This window comes from Manis javanica, chromosome 14 (assembly GCF_040802235.1).
Source record: "Manis javanica isolate MJ-LG chromosome 14, MJ_LKY, whole genome shotgun sequence".
Taxonomy (NCBI): Eukaryota; Metazoa; Chordata; class Mammalia; order Pholidota; family Manidae; genus Manis; species Manis javanica.
Genome location: NC_133169.1, coordinates 43795696 through 43820909, shown reverse-complemented (window position 1 = coordinate 43820909; position 25214 = coordinate 43795696). Strand labels below are relative to the sequence as shown.

Below are 25214 nucleotides of genomic sequence, written 5' to 3'. Positions count from 1 at the left end.
CAGAGTTCATTTCTGATGTCCAGTAGGATCCATTGGGCTAAAGCACAGGCTTCATGGTATAGATGCTGACACACATTAGGAGGGGGCTGTGTAGCAAATGCACTTCACTAACTGAGGTCCACTGTGTTATGTAAGATGTGGAGACACTCCTTTACTGAGAACTTTGAAATCCGAGGTTGAATACATCCAGATGCAAGTGGAGGTATTTAAAACATTAGTTATGCTCTGCCCTCAGTGAAGGAAGGCCTTAGTTTAGTATTGAAAATGACAGAAGTTTTTTTCTTGGTAATTTGTGGACCTTTTTTTCTACCTTAGAGAAATTCACTGCTTTGGCAACCTGAAATATCTATGGAATGCAGAAAGGGGAAATGTATGTACTGGGCACTGGAATGCAGTTTTTGCTTATTAAGACTGTATAATGTGCTATTCATTTTTCTATACCCTTTAGATACATGGGCTGATTTAATAATCACAATTCCATGAAGTAGGCACACCATTTTATCCCTGTTTTACAGACAGGGAAATTGAGCCCTAAAGTTAAGGAACTTGCTCAAACAAATATAGCTTTTAAATTGATAGAGCTAGGATTTGAACTCTGGCAGTCTGGCTCCAGGGTCTGTGTGTTTAATCACTGTGCTAAAAACAGGCAGATACATCTCCTTAGGACTTTCCCTCAGGTGAGCACTTCACCAAGAAGCTTCTGCCCGGCCTTTCTGTCGCCTCCGATGAAGCAGAACAGAGCCCCAGCTCCTCTTAGCTGTGGTTGCTACACAATCCCTGGCAAAAAAACAGCCTCCTGTAGATCTCAGAACCATGGCCTGATGGCACTTCTTGAACAGTGTTAACCGCCAACATCAAAACTCACACCTAGGCAACTTAGAAGGCTTACAAATTGCTAAATTCTCCATCATTTATATACATAAATACATGTATATATATATCCCTTATATATTATACACATCCTCACATACATGCATTATGGTACAGAGTTGTCCTTGTACTTAAAAGCTGAGTCAAGCTCTACCAACCAAAAGTTGCATGACCTTGGGGCCTCTTCGCTTCTTTGGAACAACAGTATGAAATACGACCCCTAATAATAACAGCTGGTAAACACTGAGCAGTTACTGTACTTCAGGCACTGCATGAGCACTTTGTGTAAATGATTTTATTTAATCCTCCCTGAAATGCTCTGAGGTCCTCAGAAAGGATGAATAGCATTCCCAAGATCACATAGCTCATAATTGAAGGAACAGATTCTAAAACAGATTTCTCTGGCTCACAAGGCCATTTTTTTTTAACCACATACTGCACAGGATTGAGAAATAAGCAGTGTTGCAGAAAATGGGTTGACAAATTCTTTCTATAAAGGTCAAGATAGTAAATATTTTTGTTTTTGCAGTCCATACAGTCTGTGTTGCAACTACTTAGCTCTGTCCATGAAGCATAAAAGCAGCTGTACACTAAGTAAATGAATGGGTGTGGCTGCATTCCAAGAAACCTGTTTTAACAATGGATACTCTTGGAGCTCCCAAGAGGGAGAGGTCAGAAAAGGGTTGAATGACCAGCAGATCTCTGCAGGAGGTTCAACTGATGAAGTGTCTACAGACTTGAAGGGGTTTTCTGGCAAAGAAAGGGATGCCATTTCATTGGGACAAGGCCTGTAGTGGGCTAGCTAGAACTTGGGTCCTCCTGGTGCCCCTGGCTGAGAAGCAATGGCTAGGCTTGCATGGAAGGCTCTGCCTGCTGCTGCTGGAGCCCTGGGTGATTGAGAATCAGCAAGGAAGCCAGTACAATGGGGGCAGAGAAAGTGAAATCAGATAATAGAAGGAAATCTGGGAGGGAATGGGATGTACAGGCCTGATAGGTCACTGTAAGAACTTTCACTTTCTCCTGCATGAAAGGAGGGCCTATAGAAGGATTGATCTGTTTCACATTTTAGAAGAATGTATTTTGAAGGTAAGCAACAGGATTTCCTGAGGGATGCATGGTGGGTGTCAGAGGGTCAAAGACCCTACCAATGTTTTGTCCTTGATTTGACCAAAATTTGTGCTCCTATGTAATGGTCATTAATGACTGATTTCTAACCATGTTCTTCTGAATGAAGTCTAATTTATAGTGTCCTTATATAGAAAGATCACTAGGCCTCATCATCTGACCAAATTTTGTTGATTAATTTTGAATATGCAGTCAATGAAAATGGCTGTTAAGCCAGGTCTTTCTCTTATAAAACTTGAGAAGCTGAGTTTTAGGAAGTAAAAGAAGGACTTCACATTTATACCCATTGAATGTGAACTTTTATATTCAGCTCAATATCCCAATTAATTCAGGTAATTTTAGCCTTCATTTCAATCATCCATTGTATTTGTACTGTGAGTCATTTGCAGTTTTATTCAGTGTATCTTCATCTAGACTGTTAAGAACCTGAAGAAGGAAAAGCATTAGGTCAGATTTTTGAAGAGGTAGCTATAAATTCATCTATTCATTCATGCAACAAATATTTATTGAGCAGGTACTATATGCCAGACACTTCTCTAGGATACCACATGGACAAAAATCCTTGCCCTCAAGACACTTACATTCCAATGGAGGAAGAAAGGCAGTTAACTAAATGAATATGTTAGGTGGTGATAACTTTTATGGAAGCATAAGTTGGAGGGGAGGACTGGGCATGTTACAGTTTTTAGTAGGACAACCAAGGAGGCTCATACTAACTTGGAGTCACTAATCACTGATGTTTTGTTATGGTGCAGCCAGCTAAGAATCTGCTCAAATTACACTATCATCCAACAGATTTCTTCATCTAATTCACAAGGACTTCATTTGTGGTTTTACTAAATGCCTTCTTGAAATTAAGATAATGTGAACAGGGTGGGATAGTACATTGGAGTTCACAGAGAACTTTCAATACAATATATTGTTTCACCTGTTGTCCAGCCACCTATGTCTACATTCTGTGAGGAAGAGGAAACAGGTATTAGTCACATATCTATAGCTGGTGTATCTGAATTATGGGGGTTTTAAGTCAGCACCACATTTAGTAAATGCTGAATTTACCCTTCAGAGGTGGTGTTGGGTGGTTCTTTGAGGAGGAATGTGACCAACAGATGTGTTTGTTTGTCTTTAAAGCTCTTCACAAACTTTGACTTAATCACTAACATTCAAAAATTGGGAGACGGCATGCCTATATCAGTTTTCCAGCCCTCTATTTTTTGTGGTGAATGTGAGACCTGGGCAGCACTGGGCTAGCCCTTCTCCAGGCACAACAATTGGCTGGAGCTAAATAATGTAGCCCCATTTGGACTGGGCGTGCCTCTCCAATTTGCCGTCACCCCTCCATATCCTGAGGCTCTGATGTGGGACTCTTCTCACCTAAGCCACCACATGGCCTGACTTTGAGTTTGTGAGTCCTGGTCTGTGGTTTATTCTACTTCGGTGAACCTTTAACCAGAAAAATTGGTATTATTTTGGCATTATTTGTCCTCAGTGATTCTCTTCTGGCCTTAGTGGCCACACATTACTATCCAATTGTTGAAAAATGGTCATTTCAATGATTTATTCTGAAATTTTGTTTATAAATTAACATTAAGGATTCTTAGCTAGCCTATAATCTCTAAAATCTACTTTACCCCTACTGAAAATTGGGCAAATTTTTACTTTCCTCCAGACTCTTGGAATTTTTCTTGATTGCTATCCTTTCTCAAATATTATTATGCATGGTTTTAAGGTTATATCTGTAACTTTTCTTCTGTTCCCTAAAATTAATTTACTTAGCTTCATTATATTGGGTTTAAAGTATTTTTTCCATCCTTTATATTTTAGCAGTGATTTTTCTTCCTATTTCCTGTCTTTCTCTATTTCTAAAATATATGGTATATTTTATATTCCATGTCTTGAGAGACAGCTCAGATGCTTGTAATCCCCAGTACATGAATATGTAACCAGGCAGCCTCCACCCCTAATGGCTACATTTATTTGTAGATTCTGGAAATTATTTTCCTATTCAAAGGACATGTGGCCCAGCACAAATCTGACCAAAACAATCCCAGAGTTCCACAAGGGTGAGCAATGGATAGTCTGAGGGGGCATCTCTGTTCCCTGGTAACCAGGTCAGAGCCTGCTGTGGCCCAGGCTATGGGGACAGGCAAGGAGCAGGCAAAGGCTGTTGGAGAATGGGCAGACACCAGGGAAAGGGATCAGAAAACAGCTCAAGACAAGGACAGGACAGGCAGGCCCACACTGCCTAGCTCAAGGTTGATGTGTTTGCTGCTGCCTGGGGACAGACGCTGCAGGTGGCCAGCAAGCCTACACATTTATCGTCATTGCATATCAGACCCAGCTTTCCTTTTTTGTGTTTCTTTTCACATTTGTGCTTCAGAGCTCCAGTTAGAACACTACAGAAGTGTCCAGTCCCTTCTCAAAAGAGGAGAAGGTGCTTGACAAACCTCATGGTGACGGTAAACCTCATAAGAACACACAAATGTGCTCAGCCAGGTCTGGAGCCACCTCCAGAAGGATAGAAGGCCTAACGGGCAGGCCCAGGGAGTCTTCCTCATCGGCAGCAGCACTGCCTTCCCTTTCTGCTGCTGCTTTGGTGGGAAGCCCTATAAACTCTCTAATCTCAGCACCAGAGAGCATAGAAGCCTAACTACCTTCCCTTCCAGGAGATCTGTGGGGAGTAAATAAATTACTGGAATGAAGTCTTGTGACTTCATCCCACTTAACCCAAATTAGTACATTAGCTGGTTTTCCCAAGTCCCAGCTCAACCTTCCCGTGGGCTGGCTGTCCCATTCCTTACCCCCGCCCCTTGAGCACGCCTCTCTGTTTGCCCTGTGTCCTTGCTGGGCTGACCACCTCCACAGCCATCCAAGTCCACCACCAAAACCTCCACAGCAATTCTTATGTTTCTTATTCTTCCCTTTCTGTTGTTAAAAAATACCCCAGTTGCCAAGGCTCTCTTGAGTTTTTGTCTAACTGTCTCCATGCCTTTGAAGTCAAAGACATGCTTTTTCTCATCTTATTTTCCCTTCCCTGATTTGGCTTAATTTCTTAGCTGTCTGAATTCATATATTTAGTCTTTTCTTTTGTCTTTTTCTTCTACCAAACAACATGGCAACTCAAATCCAATTTCACTCTGATCATTTTCTTCACAAGACAAGGTCCTACCATATGATCAATGATAACTATTTGGAGAGTAGGGAAGGTGCTGGGAGGGAAGAATTACTTTTTCTAATTTCCATTGTAAGCAAAGAAGCATGGGAGGTTGGGAGTCATTGCTGGCCTCCCAGAGCTGTGTGTGTGGTGGGTGGGGACAGGGCAAACAACAGAACTGCCAAGGTACAGGTTTAGCTGCTAGTCTTATCCTTCCCAGAACCCTTTTGGTTTTCCAGGAAGACGCCTTGCTTTCAAATTCAATAGACAATAAACAAGGATGATTCACCCAACTCAGGCTCATAAAATTAATTCTGGAGAAAGTATGCCCCTTTTTGCTGAATAGCAATAACCCTAGTGGGTGTCACCGAAAGGGATAATAAAGTGAGACAAACACAGAACGGCCAGAAAAGAACACATCCTCTGAAGGCCTAGACAAGATTAGCCTAGGGAAGTGGACTGGGGAGAATGTTGTCTCATTTCAGCTTTGTCTCCATAGTCTGCCCACCAGCGATGGATGGAGTGCATGGAGGAGACAGGAACCTTCTTTGAACATACTCTGGCAGCCTTGTTTGTTCATGAGGCCTTCCGCCCGAGCACCCAAAGTGCTGTATGTGAGGGCTCTTCCCCAGCCCATGTCCCCTGTCCCTTCCCACTCAACCCATCCTCTGTAATTTCCTGAGTGATAAAGGTGCCAGGAACATATTTTGTTCTAATATGTGGTCTTTAACTCCAGTTTTTGATATAAGAGCTTGTAAGACCCATGGGATCTCTGGAGTGATAGGAGTATCTTTTTGTATGCTAATGAGATGACTGGTGGCTGGGGTCCCTAGCTTTAGGATGGTGGCTGGTCACCAGAAGACTAATGCATTATTAGAAGGTTGGAACTTTTAGTTCTAGTTCCAATCTTGGGAATGGGAGAGGGACTGGAGATTGAGTCGGTCGCCCATGGTTAGTGATTTAACCCACCATACCCACATAACGAAACTTCCATAAAAACCCTACACAAGGGTTCAAAGAGCTTCTCCGTTGGTGAACGCATGCACATGGTCACCAAGGAGGTTGGGAATCACAATTTTGTGGAGACAGAAGTTACTGTGCTCAGAACTCTCCTGCATCTCACCCCGTGTACTTCCTTTGGCTGTTCATCTGAATCCTTTAAAATAAACTGGTAAATGTAAGTAAAGTGTTTATCTGAGTTCTGTGAACTTTTCATAGCAAATTATAGCTACACTTCCTGAGGAAGGTTCACTTCCTGAGCTGTGTGAACCCCCAGTTTATAGCTGGTTGGCTAGAGCGAGAGTGATAGCCTGGGACTTGTGATTGGCATTTGAGAAAGTGGGCAGTCTTGAGGGACTGAGCCCTTAGCTTGTGGGTCTGCATTGACTTCAAGCAGTTAGTGTCAGAATTGAATTGTAGGGCACCCAGTTGATGTTTAGACAGCTGAAGGACTGGTTGGTGTGAGGCTGCCCCTCACTCCCCAATTTTGTGTCAGAAATGTTGTGAGTAGAGAAATAGGTCTTCTTTTAATGACAACGTGAATGTCATTCATGATGGACCATGTATTAAAAAATTTCTTGTACATATTTTCATTTTCTGTTCAGTTAATAATTGCTTTGTTTTGTTTCCTTTTTGCTCTCAAAGAATTTATCGATAGTTTATATGTTTCTTAACAATTTTGGTTGCATCTGGTACTCTTTAAGGTTTTTGAAAAATTTTATTTTTTATCATTAATCTACAATTACATGAAGGACAATATGTATACTAGGCTCCCCCCTTCACCAAATCCCCCCACATACCCATTCACAATCACTGTCCATCAACATAGTAAGATGCTGTAAAATCACTACTTGTCTTCTCTGTGTTGCACAGCCCTCCCCGTGTCCCCCCCCACACTGTATATGTTAATCATAATGCCCCCTTTCTTTTTTCCCGCCTTTATCCCTCCCTTCACACCCATCCTCCCAAGTCCCTTTCCCTTTGGTAACTGTTAGTCCATTCCTGAGTTCTGTGCTTCTGCTGCTGTTTTGTTCCTTCAGTTTTCTTATGTTCTTATGCTCCACATGTGAGTGAAATCATTTGGTACTTTTCTTTCTCCACCTGGCTTATTTCACTGAGCATAATACCCTCTAGCTCCATCCATGTTGTTGCAAATGGTAGGATCTATTTTTTTCTTATAACTGAGTAATATTCCACTGTGTATATGTACCACATCTTCTTTATCCATTCATCTACTGATGGACATTTAGGTTGCTTCCATATCTTGGCTTTTGTAAATAGTGCAGTGATAAACATAGGGGTGCATCTGTCTTTTTCAAACTGGAGTTCTGCATTCTTAGGGTAAATTCCTAGAAGTGGAATTGCTGGGCCAAATGGTATTTCTATTTAGAGCATTCTGAGGAACCTACATACTGCTTTCCACAATGGTAGAACTAACTTACATTCCCACCAGCAGTGTAGGAGGGTTCCCCTTTCTCCACAACCTCGCCAACATTTGTTGTTGATTGTCTTTTGGATGGTAGCCATCCTTACTGGTGTGAAATGGTATCTCATTGAGGTTTTAATTTGCATTACTCTGATGACAAGTGATGTGGAGTATCTTTTCATGTGTCTGTTGGCCATCTGGATTTCTTCTTTAGAGAACTGTCTATTCAGCTCCTCTGCCCATTTTTTAATTGGATTATTTGTTTTTTGTTTGTTGAGCTGTGTGACCTCTTTATATATTTTGGATGTCAACCCTTTATTGGATCCGTCATTTATGAATATATTCTCCCATTCTGTCGGATACCTTTTTGTTCTATTGATGCTGTTCTTTGCTGTACAGAAGCTCTTCAGCTTGATATAGTCCCATTTGTTCATTTTTGCTTTTGTTTCCCTTGCCCAGGGAGATCTGTTCAAGAAGAGGTCACTCATGTTTATGTCTAGGAGATTTTTGCCTATGTTTTTTTCTAAGAGTTTTATGGTTTCATGACTTACCTTCAAGTCTTTGATCCATTTCAAATTTACCTTTGTGTATGGGTTAGAGAGTGATTCAGTTTCATTCCCTTACATGTAGCTGTCCAGTTTTTCCAGCACCATTTGTTGAAGAGACTGTCATCTCCCCACTGTATGTTCATGGCCCCTTTATCTAATGTTAGTTGACCATATATGTTTGGATTAATGTTTGGAGTCTCTATTCTGTTCCATTGGTCTGTGGCTCTTTTCTTGTACCAGTACCAAATTGTCGTGATTACTGTGGCTTTGTAGTAGAGCTTGAAGTTGGGGAGTGAGATCCTCCCCCAACTTTATTCATCCTTCTCAGGATTGCTTTAGCTATTCGGGGTCTTTGGTGTTTCATATGAATTTTTGAACTATTTGTTCCAGTTCATTAAAGAATCCTGTTGGTAATTTGATATGGATTGCATTGAATCTGTATATTGCTTTGGGCAGGATGGCCATTTTGACGATATTAATTCTCCCTAGCCAGGAGCCTGGGATGAGTTTCCATTTCTTAGTGACCTCTTTAATTTCTCTTAAGAGTGTCTTATAGTTTTCAGAGTGTAGGTCTTTCACTTCCTTGGTTAGGTTTATTCCTACGTATTTTATTCTTTTTGATGCTATTGTGAATGGAATTGTCTTCCTGATTTCTCTTTCTATTAGTTTATTGTTAGTGTATAGGAAAACCACAGATTTCTGTGTGTTAATTTTGTATCATGCAACTTTGCTGAGTTCCAATATTAGCTCTAGTAGTTGAAGAGTGGAGTCTTTAGGGTTTCATTATGTACAATATCATGTCATCTGCAAACAGTAACAGTTTGGCTTCTTCTTTACCAATCTGGATTCATTGTATTTCTTTGTTTTGTCTAGTTGCTGTGTCTAGGACCCACAGTACTATGTTAAATAACAGTGGGGAGAGTGGGCATCCCTGTCTTGTTCCCGATCGCAGAGGAAAAGTTTTCAGCCACTCGCTGTTCAGTATGATGTTAGTTGTGTGTTTATCATATATGGCCTTTATTGTGTTGAGAAACTTGTCTTCTATACCCATTATGTTGAGAGTTTTTATCATGAATGGATGTTGAATTTTGCCGAATGCTTTTTCAGCATCTATGGAGATGATCATGTGGTTTTTGTCCTTCTTTTTGTTGATGTGCTGGATGATGTTGATGGATTTTCGAATGTTGTACCATCCTTGCATCCCTGGAATGAATCCCACATGGTCATGGTGTATGATCCTTTTGATTTATTTTTGAATTTGGTTTGCTAATATTTTTTTGAGTATTTTTGCATCTACGTTCATCAGGGATATTGGTCTGTAGTTTTCTTTTTTGGTGGGGTCTTTGCCTGATTTTGGTATTAGGGTGATGTTGGCTTCATAGATTGAGTTTGTGAGTATTCCCTCCTCTTCTATTTTTTGGAAAACTTTAAGGAGAATAGGTATTATGTCTTCTCTCTATGTCTGATAAAATTCTGAGGTAAATTCATCTGACCCAGAGATTTTGTTCTTGTGTATTTTTTTGATAACCACTTCAATTTCATTGCTGGTAATCGGTCTGTTTAGATTTTCTGTTTCTTTCTTTGTCAGTCTTGGGAGGTTGTATTTTTCTAGGAAGTTGTCTATTTCTCCTAGGTTTCCCAGCTTGTTAGCATATAGGTTTTCATACTACTCTCTAATAATTCTTTGTATTTCTGTGGGGTCCGTTGTGATTTTTTCCTTTCTCATTTCTGATTCTCTTGATGTGTGTTGACTCTCTTTTCCTCTTAATATGTCTGGCTAGAGGCTTATCTATTTTGTTTATTGTCTCAAAGAACCAGCTCTTGGTTTCATTTATTTTTCCTATAGTTTTATTCTTCTCAGTTTTATTTATTTCTTCTCTGGTCTTTATTATGTCCCTTTTTCTGCTGACCTTAGGCCTCATTTGTTCTTCGTTCTCCAATTTCAATAATTGTGACATTAGACCATTCATTAGGGATTGTTCTTCCTTCTTTAAATATGCCTGGATTGCTATATACTTTCCTCTTAAGACTGCTTTTGCTGTATCTCACAGTAGGTGGGGCTTTGTGTTGTTGTTGTCATTTGTTTCCATATATTGCTGGATCTCCATTTTAATTTGGTCATTGATCCATTGATTAGGAGCATGTTGTTAAGCCTCCATGTGTTTGTGAGCCTTTTTGCTTTCTTAGTACAATTTATTTCTAGCTTTATACCTTTGTGGTCAGAAAAGTTGGTTCGTAGGAATTCAATCTTTTGAAATTTACTGAGGCTCTTTTCATGACCTGGTATGTGGTCTATTCTGAAGAATGTTCCATGTGCACTTGAGAAGAATGTTTATGCTGTTGCTTTTGGATGTAGAATTCTATAGATGTCTATTAGGTCCATCTGTTCTAGTGTGTTGTTCAGTGCCTCTGTGTCCTTACTTATTTTCTGTCTGGTGGATCTGTCCTTTGGAGTGAGTGGTGTGTTGATATCTCCTAAAATGAATGCATTGCATTCTATTTTCTCCTTTAATTCTGTTAGTATTTGTTTCACATATGTTGGTGCTCCTGTATTGGGTGTATATATATTTATAACGTTTATATCCTCTTGTTGGACTGAGCCCTTTACCATTATGTAATGTCCTTCTATATCTTTTGTTACTTTCTTTATTTTGAAGTCTATTTTGGCTGATACTAGTATTGCAACACCTGCTTTTTTCTCTGTGTTGTTTGCATGAAATATCTTTTTCCATCCCTTGACTTTAAGTCTGTGCATGTCTTTGGGTTTGAGGTGAGTCTCTTGTAAGCAGCATATGGATGGGTCTTGCTTTTTTATCCATTCTATTACTCTGTGTCTTTTGATTGGTGCATTCAGTCCATTTACATTTAGGGTGATTATTGAAATGTATGTACTTATTGCCATTGCAGGCTTTAAGTTTGTGGTTACCAAAGGTTCAAGGTTAGCTTCTTTACTACCTTACTTTCTAACTTAACTCGCTTATTGAGCTATTATAAACACGGTCTGATGATTCTTTATTTCTCTCCCCTCTTATTCCTCCTCCTCCCTTCTTCATATGTTGGGTGTTTTGTTCTGTGCTCTTTTTAAGAGTGCTCCCATCTAGAGCAGTTTCTGTAAGATGCCCTGTGGAGGTGGTTTGTGGGAGGCAAATTCCCTCAACTTTTGCTTGTCTGGGAATTGTTCAATCCCTCCATATTTAAATGATAATCGTGCTAGATACAGTATTCTTGGTTCAAGGCCCTTCTGTTTCATTGAATTAAGTGTATCATGTCATTCTCTTCTGGCCTGTCAGGTTTCTGTTGAGAAGTCTCATGATAGCCTGATGTGTTTTCCTTTGTAGGTGACCTTTTCTTTCTCTCTGGCTGCCTTTAATGCTCTGTCCTTGTCTTTGATCTTTGCTATTTTAATTATTACACGTCTTGGTGTTGCCCTCCTTGGATCCCTTATCACGGGAGTTCTGTGTACCTCTGTGGTCTGAGAGGCCTTTTCCTCCCCTAGTTTGGGGAAGTTTTCAGCAATTATTTCTTCAAAGACACTTTCTATCCCTTTTTCTCTCTTCTTCTTCTTCTGGTACCCCTATAATGTGGATATTGTTCTGTTTCAATTGGTCACTCAGTTCTCTTAATATTCTTTCATTCTTGGAGATCCTTTTATCTCTCTCTGCATCAACTTCTCTGCGTTCCTCTTCTCTGTTTTCTAGTCCATTAATGGTGTCTTGCATCTCGTCCATTCTGCTTTGACGTCCTTCCAGAGATTCTTTTATTTCTGTATTCTCCCTCCTTAGTTCTTGCATATTTCTCTGCATGTCCATCAGCATGGTTATGACTTTTGTTTTGAATTCTTTATCAGGAAGATTGTTTAAATCTATCTCCCCAGGTTTCTTCTCAGGGGAAGATGTAGAAGATGTTGAAGATGTCTGGGTTAGTCTTGTCTGGATCAAATTTTTTTACCTTTTCATGTTGATAGGTGCAGTGGTATGCTATTGACTCATCTGTCAGCTGGGAGAGTCAAAACTCTTTCCACTTGCTCCTGGCCTTTCTTTACTGGGACAACTGCGACCCCCAGTGGCTTCTGTTGGGCAATTGCATGTAGACTGGGTCTCTGTATCTTGCCCGGCCAGTATGGAGGAAGCTCCCATGCTGTGGGCATGGCCAGCCTCAGGCTTCTGCTCTGCTATGGTGGGGCCCCAGAGGGGTAATGTACAGGGGGCTGTTTGGCTGTTTACCTCTGTGAGGGGTCTCAGAGCTGTTGCCCAGGGTATTAGTGTGGCCAGAGTTCCCTGGAATTTCCAGCTGATGGACTATGACCCTGGATGCTTCTGTCCAGCTGTGGGGACCCTGTACCTTTAAGACTTTTAAAAAGCACTCACATTTGTTTGTCACAGGGGCACCAGCTTCAAGACCCGCTCACAGGTCTTACTGTCCTGCTTCCCTAGTTTCCAGCACCCCATGCATGCACTGTGTCTGTGCTCTGGTGCGGATGGCTAGGGCTGGGTGTTTAGCAGTCCTTGGCTCCCTCTCCCTCCCCGCTCCAACTCCCCTCCTCCTGCCAGGAGCTGGTGTGAGGGACCTCAGGTCCCGCCAGGCTGGGGCTTGTATCTTACCCCTTTCACCAGGTGCTGGGTTCTCCAAGGTGTGGATGTAGTCTGGCTGTTGTCCTGTGCCTTCTGGTCTCTCTTTTAGGGGTAGTTTATTTGTTGTATTTTCAAAAATATATATGTTTTTGGGAGGAGATCCCCACTGTCCTACTCACACTGCCATCTTGGCTCCGCTTTCTTTTTTAAGGTTGTATTTTCCTGGAAAAGTCTCTCATGGAAGCCTGGACTTATCTCCATGGTTGGTGCTCCTCTCTTCATCCTGAGGTTCCATCCTTTGGAGGAGTAAGTCCCAGAGAAAGAGTATATAGAAAGTAAGCTTTTTTTTTGAGTCTTGATCTGAAAAGTCTTTATTTTGCCCTTGCACTTGAGTATCCTGACAGAGAATTCTAGGTTAGAGATAAACATTCCATTGTCTTCTGGCCTCCCAGATTACCTTTGAAAAACTGAAAGCCATTCTAATTCCTAGAATTTTGAAAGTGGCGTCCTCCTCGCCCCTTTCCCTCTCTTTGAGCTTGGAGGAGCTTCTATCCCTGCTCAGTATTCTGAAATTTTATGATGATGGGCTAGATTCTTGGCAGGTCTTTATACTATGAAAGCCCCTGTCCTTTAGTTCTGGGAATTTTTCAATTGTTTTGTTGATACTTTTTCCCCTTTCCTTTATTTCTCTCTTTTTAGAACCACTAAGCCTTAGCTACTGGATATCCTGGATTGGCATTCTCTTTTCTTTGACCTTCCTTTCTTTCTTTTTATTGTTGTTTTTTATTTTCTGAGAATTTTCATTAATTTTATCTTCTAACTCTTCTGTTGAGTTTTTAATGTCAGCTACCATGCTTTTAATTCCTGAGAGCTCCCCTTAAAATTTTTTGGACTGTTTCTTTTAACATACTGTTTTTTTTTTATTTTAGTATCATTAATCTACTATTACATTGAAGAACTTTATGTTTACCAGGCTGCCGCCTTCAACAAGTCCCCCTCACATAACCCCTTCACAGTCAATGTCCATCAGCGTAATAAGATGCAGTAAAATCACAACTTGTATTCTCTGTGTTGCACAGCCCTCCCTGTGCCCCCTCAACATTATACATGCTAATTGTAATGCCCCCTTTCTTTTTCTCACCCTTATCCCTCCCTTCCCACCCATCCTCCACAGTCCCTTTCCCTTTCATAATAACTGTTAGTCCATTTGTGGGTTCTGTGATTCTGCTGCTGTTTTGTTCCTTCAGTTTTTCTTTGCTCTTATACTCCACATATGAGTGAAATCATTTGGTTTCTCCACCTGGCTTATTTCCCTAAGCATAATACCCTCTAGCTCCATCCATGTTGTTGAAAATTGTAGGATTTGTTTTCTTCTTATGGCTGAATAATATTCCATTGTGTATATGTACCATATCGTTTTTATCCATTCATCTACTGATGGACATTTAGGTTGCTTCCATTTATTGACTAATGTAAATAGTGCTGCAATAAACATAGGGGTGCATCTGTCTTCTTTAAACTGGGCTGCTGCATTCTTAGGGTAAATTCCTAGAAGTGGAATTGCTGGGTCAAATGGTATTTCTATTTTGAGCATTTTGAGGAACCTCCATATTGCTTTCCACAATGGTTGAACTAATTTACATTCCCACCAGCAGTGTAGGAGGGTTCCCCTTTCTCCAAAACATCGCCAACATTTGTTGTTGTTTGTCTTTTGGATGGTGGAAATCCTTACTGGTGTGAGGTGACATCTCATTATGGTTTTAATTTGCATTTCTCTGATGACAAGCGATGTGGAACATCTTTTCATGTGTCTGTTGGTAATCTGATTTTCTTCTTTAGAGAACTGTCTATTCAGCTCCTTTGCCCATTTTTAATTGGATTATTTGTTTTTTGTTTGTTGAGGTGTGTGAGCTCTTTATATATTTTTGATGACAACCCATTATCGGATCTGTCATTTATGAATATGTTCTCCCATATTGTAGGATACCTTTTTGTTCTATTCATGGTGTCCTTTGCTGTACAGAAGTTTTTCAGCTTGATATAGTCCCACCTGTTCATTTTTGCTTTTGTTTCCCTTCCTGAGGCGATATGTTCATGAAGAAGTCACCATTGTTTATGTCCATGAGATTTTTGCCTATGTTTTTTTCTAAGAGTTTTATGGTATCATGACTTACATTCAAGTCTTTGATCCATTTTGAATTTACTTTTGTGTATGGGGATAGACAAAGATCCAGTTTCATTCTCTTACATGTAGCTGTGCAGTTTTGCCACCACCAAGTGTTGAAGAGGCTGTCATTTCCCCATTGTATGTCCATGGCTCCTTTATCATATATTAATTGACCAGATATGTTTGGGTTAATGTCTGGAGTCTCTACTCTGTTCCCCTGGTCTGTGGGTCTGTTCTTGTGCCAGTACCAAATTGTCTTGATTACTGTTTCTTTGTAGTACAGCTTGAATTTGGGAAGTGAGATTTTCCATGCTTTATTCTTCTTTCTCAGGATTGCTTTGGCTATTTGGGGTCTTTTGTGGTTCCATATGAATTTTAAAACTATTTGTTCCAGTTTGTTGAAGAATGTTGTTGGTATTTTGATAGTAATTGTATTGATTCTGTAGATTACGTTAGGCAGGGTGGCCATTTTGACAATATTAATTCTTCCTAGCCAAGAGCATGGAATGAGTTTCCATTTGTTAGTGTCCTCTTTAATTTCTTCTGAGTGTCTTGTAGTTTCCAGTGTATAGGTCCTTCACTTCCTTGGTTAGATTTATTTCTAGGTATTTTATTGTTTTTGATCCAATTGTGAATGGAATTGTTTTCCTGATTTCTTTTTCTGTTAATTCATCCTTAGTGTATATAGGAAAGCAACAGATTTTTGTGTATGAATTTTGTATCCTGCAACTTTGCTGATTTCAGATATTAGTGCTAGTAGTTTTGGAATGGAGTCTTTAGGGTTTATATGTACAATATCATGCAATCTTCAAATAGTGACAGTTTGACTTCCTCTTTACCAATCTGGATGCCTTGTATTTCTTTGCATTGTCTAATTGCTGTGGCTAGAACCTCCAGTGCTATATTGAATAACAGTGGGGAGAGTGGGCATTTCTGTCTTGTTCCTAATCTTAGAGGTAAAGCTTTCAGCTTCTTGCTGCTAAGTATGATGTTGGCTGTGTCTTTGTCATATATGGCCTTTATTATGTTGAGGTACTTGCCCTCTATACCCATTTTGTTGAGAGTTTTTATCATGAATGGATGTTGAATTTTGTCGAATGCTTTTTCAGTATGTATGGAAATGATCATGTGGTTTCTGTCCTTTTTTTTGTTGATGTGGTGGATGATGTTGATGGATTTCTGAATGTTGTACCATCCTTGCATCCCTGAGATGAATCCCACATGGTCATGGTGTATGATTCTCTTGATGTACTTTTGAATTCAGTTTGTTAATATTTTGTTGAGTATTTTTGCATCTATGTTCATCAGGTATATTGATCTGTAATTTTCTTTTTTGGTGGGGTCTTTGCCTGGTTTTGGTATTAGAGTGATGCTGGCTTCATAGAATGAGTTTGGAAGTATTCCCTCCTCTTCTATTTTTTGGAAAACTTTAAGGAGAATGGGTATTATGTCTTCTATATAAGTCTGATAAAATTCAGTGGTGAATCCATCTGGCCTGGGGGTTTTGTTCTTGGGTAGTTTTTTTTATTACCACTTTAATTTCTTTGCTGGTAATTGGTCTGTTTAGATTTTTCTTCCTTGGTCAGTCTTGGAAGGTTCTATTTTTCTAGGAAGTTCTCCATTTCTTCCAGGTTTTGCAACTTGTTAGCATATAGATTTTGTAGTATTTTCTAATAATTTTTTGTATTTCTGTGGAATCCATTGTGATTTTTCCTGTCTCATTTCTGATTCTGTTGATGTGTGTAGATTCTCTTTTTCTCTTAATAAGTCTGGCTAGGGGCTTATCTATTTTGTTTATTTTTTCAAAGAACCAGCTCTTGGTTTCATTGATTTTTTCTATTATTTTATTGTCCTCAATTTTATATATTTCATCTCTGGACTTTATCATGTCCATCCTTCTTCTGACTTTGGGCCTCATTTGTTCTTCTTTTTCCAGTTCCAAGAATTGTGACTTTAGACTATTCATTTGGAAATGTTCTTCCTTCCTTAGATAGGCTTAGATTGCTATATACTTTCCTCTTAAAACTGCTTCCACTGCATCCCACAGAAATTGAGGCTTTATGCTGTTGGTCATTTGTTCCCATATATTGCTTGATCTCTGTTTTAATTTGGTCATTGATCCATTGATTATTTAGAAGCATGTTGTTAAGCCTCCATGTGTTTGTGTACCTTTTTGTTTGCTTTGTACAATTTATTTCTGGTTTTATGCCTTTGTGGTCTGAGAAGTTGGTTGGTAGAATTTCAGTCTTTTTGAACTTACAAAGGCTCATTTTGTGGCCCAGTATGTGGGCTATTCTGGAGAATGTTCCATGTGCACTTGAGAAGAATATGTATCCTGCTGCTTTTGGGTGTAGAGTTCTGTAAATGTCTGTTAAGTCCATCTGTTCTAGTGTGTTGTTCAGTGCCTCTGTGTCCTTACTTATTTTCTGTCTGGTGGATCTATCCTTTGGAGTGGCTGTCATGTTGAAGTCTCCTAAAATGAATGCATTGCATTCTATTTTCTCCTTTAATTCTGTTAGTATTTGTTTCACAAATGTTGGTGCTCCTGTATTGGGTGCATATATATATTTATAATGGTTACATACTCTTGTTGGGCTGCCCCTTTTATCATTATGCAATGTCCTTCTTTATCTCTTGTTACTTTCTTTATTTTGAAGTCTATTTTGTCTGATACCAGTAGTGCTACACCTGCTTTTTTCTCCCTATTGTTTGCCTGAAGTATGTTTTTCCATCCCTTGACTTTTAGTCTGTGTATGTCTTTGGGTTTCAGGTCAGTCTCTTGTAAGTAGCATATAGATGGGTCTTGCTTTTTTATCCATTCTATTACTCTGTGTCTTTCGATTGGTGTATTCAGTCCATTTACATTTAGGGTGATTATTGAAAGATATGTACTTATTGCCATTGCAGGCTTTAGATTAGTGGTTACCAATGGTTCAAGGTTAACTTCTTTCCTATCTGTCTAATTTAACTCGCTTATTAAGCTATTATAAGCACAGTTTGATGATTCTTTATTTCTCTCCCTTATTATTCTTCCTCCTCCATTTTTTAATGTTATGTGTTTTATTCTGTGTTCTTTTGTGTTTCTTTTGAATGCTGTTGTGAGTATTTGATTTTATTTTTTGCCCTTAGTTAGTATTTGGTTGGTCTCCTTTCTTTGGTGTGATTTTATTTTCTCTGGTGACATCTATTTAGCCTTAGGAGTGTTTCCATCTAGAGCAGTCCCTCTAAAATACCCTGTAGAGGTAGTTTGTGGGAGGCAAATTCCCTCAACTTTTGCTTGTCTGGGAATTGTTTAATCCCTCCTTCATATTTAAATGATAATCGTGCTGGATACACTATTCTTGGTTGAAGGCCCTTCTGTTTCATTGCATTAAATATATCATGCCATTCTCTTCTGGCCTGTAAGGTTTCTGTTGAGAAGTCTGATGATAGCCTGATGGGTTTTCCTTTGTAAGTCACCTGTTTTTCTCTCTCTGGCTGCCTATAATACTCTGTTCTTGTCTTTGATCTTTGCCATTTTAATTACTATATGTATTGGTGTTGTCCTCCTTGGGTCCTTTGTGTTGGGAGTTCTGTGGGCCTCCATAATACACTTTCTATCCCTTTCTCTCTCTTCTTGTTGCAGTAACACTATAATGGAAATATTGTTCCATTTGGATTGGTCTCACAGTTCTGTTAATATTCTTTCATTCCTGGAGATCCTTTTATCTCTCTCTGCCTCAGCTTCTCTGTGTTCCTGTTCTCTGATTTCTATTTCATTAATGGCATCTTGCACCTCATCCAGTCTGCTCTTACGTCCTTTCAGAGATTGTTTTATTTCTGTATTTTCCCTCCCAACTTTATCCTTTAACTCTTGCATAGATCTCTGCAGGTACATCAGCATGGTTATGACCTATATTTTTAATTCTTTTTTGGGGAGATTGGTTAAGTCTATCTCCACAGACCCTCTCTCAGGGGCTGTGTGAGTAATTCTGGACAGGACCAAATTCTTCCTCCTTTTCATGGTAATAGACATAGCCGTAGGCAGGTAGCATGTGTGTCAGCTGGGAGAACAAAGTCCTTTCCTGCTTGCTGGTTGACTTGCCATTCTCTGCTGCCTTTGTCAGTTAACTGCACTCATGGAACAGCCTCTGGGTTAATCCCCTAAGCTGCTGTGGGTGGGATCTCCTTCAGAGCAGTGCAGAGCCCTATGGGGAGTGGCAAGCACACCAGGTGTGTTCTCCTATGAGAGCGGCGCCCCTGCCAGGCATGTGAGTACTGGCGGCAGCCTTTGTTCAGGCCCGGGTGGCTGTGCGCTGGGAGGAAATTCTGGGCAGCTGCTGGGGGTACAGCTGCTCCTGAGCCCCTCTGGAGCCACCGCCACCAGCATGTGTGTCTCCCAGGCACCTCTGGCACTGATGCTGCTGCACGCACCCACTACCCGCCTCAGGTGTGTGCAGCCACTCTCCCGCTGGGCTGGTGTTTCAGGATCTGCACCAGCTGGAGTAATGACTGGCTGGCTGCTTATGACCCTGAGGGGCTTCAGGGCTGTGCTGCCACCCAGGGAATAGGATGCCTGGAGTTCCCCAAGATTCCCAGCTGCTGGGCTGAGTGTGCCGGGATGATTTCATCCAGCTGTGAGGTCCCTGTCCCTATAAGACTTTCAAAAAGCTCTCGCTTTTCTTTTGTCCCAGGGGAGCCAGCTGCGGTGACCCGCTTGCACATTTTACTTTTCCGTTTCTCTAATATCCAGCACACCATGCACCATGTGTCTGTGCTCCCAGTGTGGATTACTAGAGTTCACTGTTTAGTAGTCTTGGGCTTTCACTCCCTCCCCTCTCTGACTCCTTTCTTTCCAAGTGGGATCTGGGGTGACGGTGGGGGCACTTGGGTCCCACCAGGCCATGGCTGGTATCTTACCCCCTTTGTGTGATGCTGAGTTCTAGCAGATGTAGATGTAGCCTGCCTGTTGTACTATATCCACTGGTCTCTCTTTTAGGAATAGTTGTATTTGTTGTATTTTTAAAAATATGTGTGTTTTTGGGAGGAGATTTCTGCTGAACTACTCATGCTGCCATCTTGGCTCCTCCCCCCTGATTGTTCTTTAAAAAAAAATTCCTCTGCATGTTCTTTTCCTTTACCTAGCCTTCATTTTTATTTTGAAAGAATTTACTGAATAAGTAGTGCATATATGGATGTGAAGAAAATATTCAGTGAAAGATGAAGTTCTCTTCCCACTTCTGTCCTTCATTCCCATCTCAGTGATCTCATCTGTCATCTTTACCAGTGTTGTTGGGCAGCTGCATTTGGGGAGGTCTCTCCCTGCACAGTAGGTGAAACCACAGCCTGGATGGGGGAGGGTTCTTGACTCTGACTGAGAAAGAATTCTCAAACAGGTTGGATGAGTGTAGGTAAGTAAGGAGTTCATTAAAGTGAGAGTAGCTGCGAATGTCAGCAGGTGTGCAGGAAGCAGAGAGCAAGGAAGATCACAGGGAGGAAAGGGAAGCTCATTGAACTTCTGCTTGGCATACTGTGCCAACTCCTAAAACCAGGGTCACCTGGCATACACTGCCTGCCTGAAACTTCATGGTATGGGAACTAAGCCCCTACCACCCCAGGATTTGGGGAGCCACAGAGCACTGGATGGAGTGAGATTATGTTCTGAGAACTTCCCAAAGGCAAGAAAAGAGATTTTCAGGCAGGATACTAAAGAGCATGATCATACAGCTGCAGTCTTTTCTAGGTCACCAAGGTGATGTGAACTTGCAAGCCCAAATCACAGATCTCAGTAGCCCTTCCCTACTTGTCTGAAGTAGAACAGAGAAGGAAAAGACTTGTGCTTAAGTCTAGAATATTGAATGAAATAGCAAAGTAAAAAGGTACCACTGGAAGAGCACAGAGACAATGCTCAGTAAGTTAAGCAGTGAGAAGGCTTTATTTAAGGCAAAAAGTACATACTCAAAAAAGGGGAGTGTGGGCAATCTCAGAGAGGAGGTGCATTCAATGGCTTAGGATTCTTTCCTCTGAGGATTTCAAAAATGGGGCAAAGCGTGGAAGAGAAGGGGCATAGGCTTGACACGTGGTCATACGATATCTCTGTCTGGTGAGAGACATTATGTCACCATCCACAGTCAATTCTCTAGATATTCTGCAAGATAAACTTAATATAAGGAATTTATTAATCCTCTTCTTCTCCAAGATAGTGGCTTCCCTCAAGCATTGGGGACTTATTATTCAGGCCTACTTAAGAGACTGTCAGGTATTGTCTGATTACCATAAAATACGTTATGAATCTTACCTCCTAACTCCCTGGTTTTTAAAATATAATCAGCCTTAAGGTGGAGTCCCCCCTGTTCTAACTATAGTGCTCTAACTATACTGTTTATATCTCATCATTTTTCATCATAGGCAGAAAAATTTAATCATGATGCTTGTCCTATGTCCCTGCCCTGTCTCCCCAGGACAGTTAATTTGCATTATCCCTGACTTCTCTTTTATACTATCAATTTGCATTAATTTCTGTTATATCTACCTTCTAATTATTTCTCCAACCTTTCAATTTCTCTCCCCTTCCACCACCACCTGTGTAAAATGTGCCAACATCATCTCTAACGTGTATTTCTGTACTAGCTGCCTAATATTTTTTGTCATTTCTTTCTCTATTTCATTCTCAGCATAGTAGTTAGCATGTTCAAACTGGTTCATATCACTCCCTTGCTTGAACAGGTTTATTGGCTTCTTCTTTTTCTCATCCTCCCCTTCCTTCTCCTTCTTTTCTTACTTTTTTCTACTTTCTTTAGGATGAAATCCAAATTCTTTAATATGACTGAGAAGGTGTGCATGCCTTGGTCCTTATCTGCACCTCTAGCATGATCTCTTAATACTAGCAGCACACAGTACACCCCACCATTCCATCACCACCAGTGAGAGCCAGTCCCTTGGGCAAGTACTGGAATGTATAACAGTCTCCTTTGCCTTGGGCATTTGCACTTCCTGCTCCCTCTGTCTGGACTCTCCTTTCTCAGCTATGTCTCTCTGGCTATAACTACCCATTTATTTTTAGATCTTACACATGACTTCTTCCTACGCTTTCCCTGATGCTCCTACCACTGTAAGTCTAGGCTATGTACTTCCTGTAGGACCTTGTCTTTTCCCCATCACAATACTTATTAAATAGTATTGTAATGCCTATTGATGTACCTAACTAAGTCCCCTAGGAGACTTTGGACTCCACATGGGCTTCAGATTCATTCATTTGATCATTTGGATTGAGGTGGTAGGAATATAATGACATTTTGATTACGGTTGAATCCTTAACTATCTAGTTCTTGACATGCAACTGTCACTAATAACATTCATTTGTTGCACGTATGGATGAATAAATAAATTCTGGCATTTTTCTAGTGTAACCTAATGTTTGTACTTAAATTTTTGTGCCAGTTTGTTTCCTTCAATATACTAGGATATACTGCTTGTAACATTGTATAGAAATAGTCACATCAAGGGAATTTACTTTCTTTAGTGTTACAAGGCCACATGGATTAGTAATTCTTCCTCTTAATGTCTCCTCACTTTATCCTTGACAGTAATATTTCCTCCCAGCTACTGTGTTGTGGCCCAGCCGCAACAGTCGAACAGGGCTACCAAAGGACATGAGGAGACCTGGACAAAGGACACACAAAGGGGAGGGCTGACGCTCCTGCGCATCACCAGCAAAACTTTATTGAAGGTCCAGGGTATTTATACAGCAAAGACTAACATGATTCCAGAAAATAGCCTTATCTAATAAACAGTCGAGCACAGTATTGACGTCAGCGGCAGCCGGGCAAAGATAAGAACAATAGGGCTCCTTCTGTTCCTCATGGAATGCATAAACAGGTTGTTAATTTGCAAGTGGGGGAAGGCAGGCCAGAAGCAGGGGCGGTGTTTCCACACATCTTCAAGGTCTCCCTATTTTCATAGTGAGGAGTCTTGGCTCCTCTTTGAGGACAAAATATATTTTTGTGGGCAGATAACTTTCAAGGACTGCACCGGTTGTTCTCAAGCTTGTGCTTTCCCATTCTGCCTACAAGCATGTGAGAAGACAAAGACCATCCCCAACACTAGTGGTGGATTAAAAGCTCTTCAGTGCCCTCCTACTCTTGTACTACAAGGCACAGTACCGGATCCACCCCTGTAAAGCTCAGTCTAGCTCCATTTTACTCCACAACTATTGGTAAGGAGACAGTTTCAGACAAGTGGGACTCAGGCCTTTATCTTGGGGATGGAGAGTAAGAAGTCTGATTCCCTGAGGGTGCTCCAATATAATTTGTTTTAAATAATGATTGTTTATATATAAAAATAATCTCCATTGAAAATGATTAGGGGAAATTTGGAAGATACACAAGCAAGAAAATAAAAATCACCCAGAATCTCATCACATAGCAACTGTATCTTTTTGGAGGGTAATATCACCCATTCCATGGTTTCAGTGGCCACCTATAATTCCAAATCTGTCCTTCCTCTTGAACCTCTTCCTGTGCTCTAGATGGGTGTGTTTACCTCGTCATTCAGCATCTTCTCTGGCTTGTCCTGGCAGCATTTTAATTCACATGTTCAAAATAGAAGTGCCCATTATCCCCCTCTCCCCACTGTCTCCTCTCCATACATCTGTGGTTCACGCTTCACATCACTGCTCGCTATGGCTGGGAGCTCCTGGAGGTCATGAGTTGTGCCTTCAGCAGTGCAAGCCCACCACTTTGCAGAGGCCCCAGCACATGGGAAGAACCAACAGGTAATTAGGGAACCACTAAATGCAAGTCTGGGGCTCTACTGATTTTGGCCATTCCTTCAGGGAGGAGTGGAGGATGGGGCAACTGCAGGGAGATGCCCTGTGCATGGACATATTTCCTGGTTCGCTTTCCTGAATTCGGTCCTTGAACAGCCCCCTCGGTGGTGTTCCCTAGGCGGACGCCACCTGAAGGAGGAAAATTTAGGGGGGCGGAGCTCCAGCCTGCCTGCTGTCAGGGCTCACACACACCCTGACCTGGGGCGTGGCCAGGCCTCCTCTGCCCCAGCATCTGGCGGATGGTGGCGGTGATCTCTCGGTTGCACAGGCTGTAAATGAGCGGGTAGAGCAGCGGCATGATGTTGGTGTAGACGAGCGCCAGCGTGCGGGCCTGCTGTGGGGAGTAGCTGGCCTTGGGCCACACGTACATGAAGGTGGTGCAGCCATAGTGTAGCAGGGTGACAGCCAGGTGCAAGGTGCAGGTGGAGGCGGCCTTGTGCCGGCTCCCGGGGCAGCGCAGGCAGCGCAGGGAGGTGGTGATGGCGCCATAGGAGGCCAGAATGAGCAGCAAGGGCATCAGCAGCAGCACGAGGCAGACGCCCAGCAAGGGCAGCTCATTTGCATAGCTCCGCTTGCAGGCCCGGTGCAACAGTGCCGTGATGTCAGGGAACAAGTGCACCAGCAGGCGGGAGCTGCAGAAAGGCAGGTGGAAGATGGCCAGCGTGAGCCCCACTGACACCACCAGCACCCCGAGGCAGCAGACCAGGGCCAGCCACGCGCACACCCGGGGGCTCAGCAAAGCTGCGTCATGCAGTGGGTGGCAGATGGCCACGTACTGGTCATAGGCCATGGCGGCCAGTAGGAAGCACTCAGCACCCCTCAGTCCCACGAACATCTGCATCTGAACCTCACAGGCCAGGAAGGAGATGGGCTGCCACTGCCGAGGCCAGGTGTGGCCAGGTCAGCCAGGGCGCAGGGCACCATCACCAGCGTGTAGCGGAGCTCAATGGCTGACAGCTGGCACAGGAAGAGCAGCATCGGTGGCCAGCTGGACATTGAGGCCACGGCCACTAGAATGAGCAGGTTTCCACTGAGCATGGCCAGGTGCACGGCCAGCAAAAGCAAGAAGAGCACAGGCCTCAGCTGTGGGAGCTCAGAGAAGCCCTGAAGGAGAAAGCCGCAGGGCTCGGTGGCATTGCTGGGGCCGGCCATGTACCAGCCACCCAGAGACGCCTGTGGGAAAGAAACGGGGGAAGGGAGAGCTTGTGGGGCAGGGGGAAGGAGTAGTGGCTGTAGACAGGGGACGGCACTTACCACTTGTTCAGAAAAGTGGTGCAGTTATTCCTGCCTCCTGGCCTGTTGCTTTCTCAACATGCTCTTTTCAACCAAGCCTATGTTTAGGCCCTTTCCTTACAGCGCCTCACTCCTGACTACTTACAAAGAATTCCCTGCCTTTGACTCCAGTTACTGTACTGCGATCCTATGAGTGTTGTCCCGTCTCAGCCTGAATGCCCCAAGGCAGGAAAAGTGCATCTGCAGGACCCGCTTCTCTTTCTTCCTCCCTGCCCCCCTCTGTCACTGCTGAGTTGCCTTTCTGTGGTGTGTCAC

At 41.9% G+C, this 25214-nt stretch overlaps 1 protein-coding gene across 1 annotated transcript; it reads right to left on the bottom strand.

The window, feature by feature from the left end:
• Positions 1-22412: 22412 nt before the first annotated feature.
• Positions 22413-24818, bottom strand: LOC108403934 (olfactory receptor 10AC1-like). The gene is given in 4 exon segments (XM_073221431.1): positions 22413-22501; positions 23652-23795; positions 23865-24551; positions 24554-24818. Coding segments are annotated over 4 exon segments (1185 nt in total).
• Between the last annotated feature and the right edge of the window lie 396 nt (positions 24819-25214).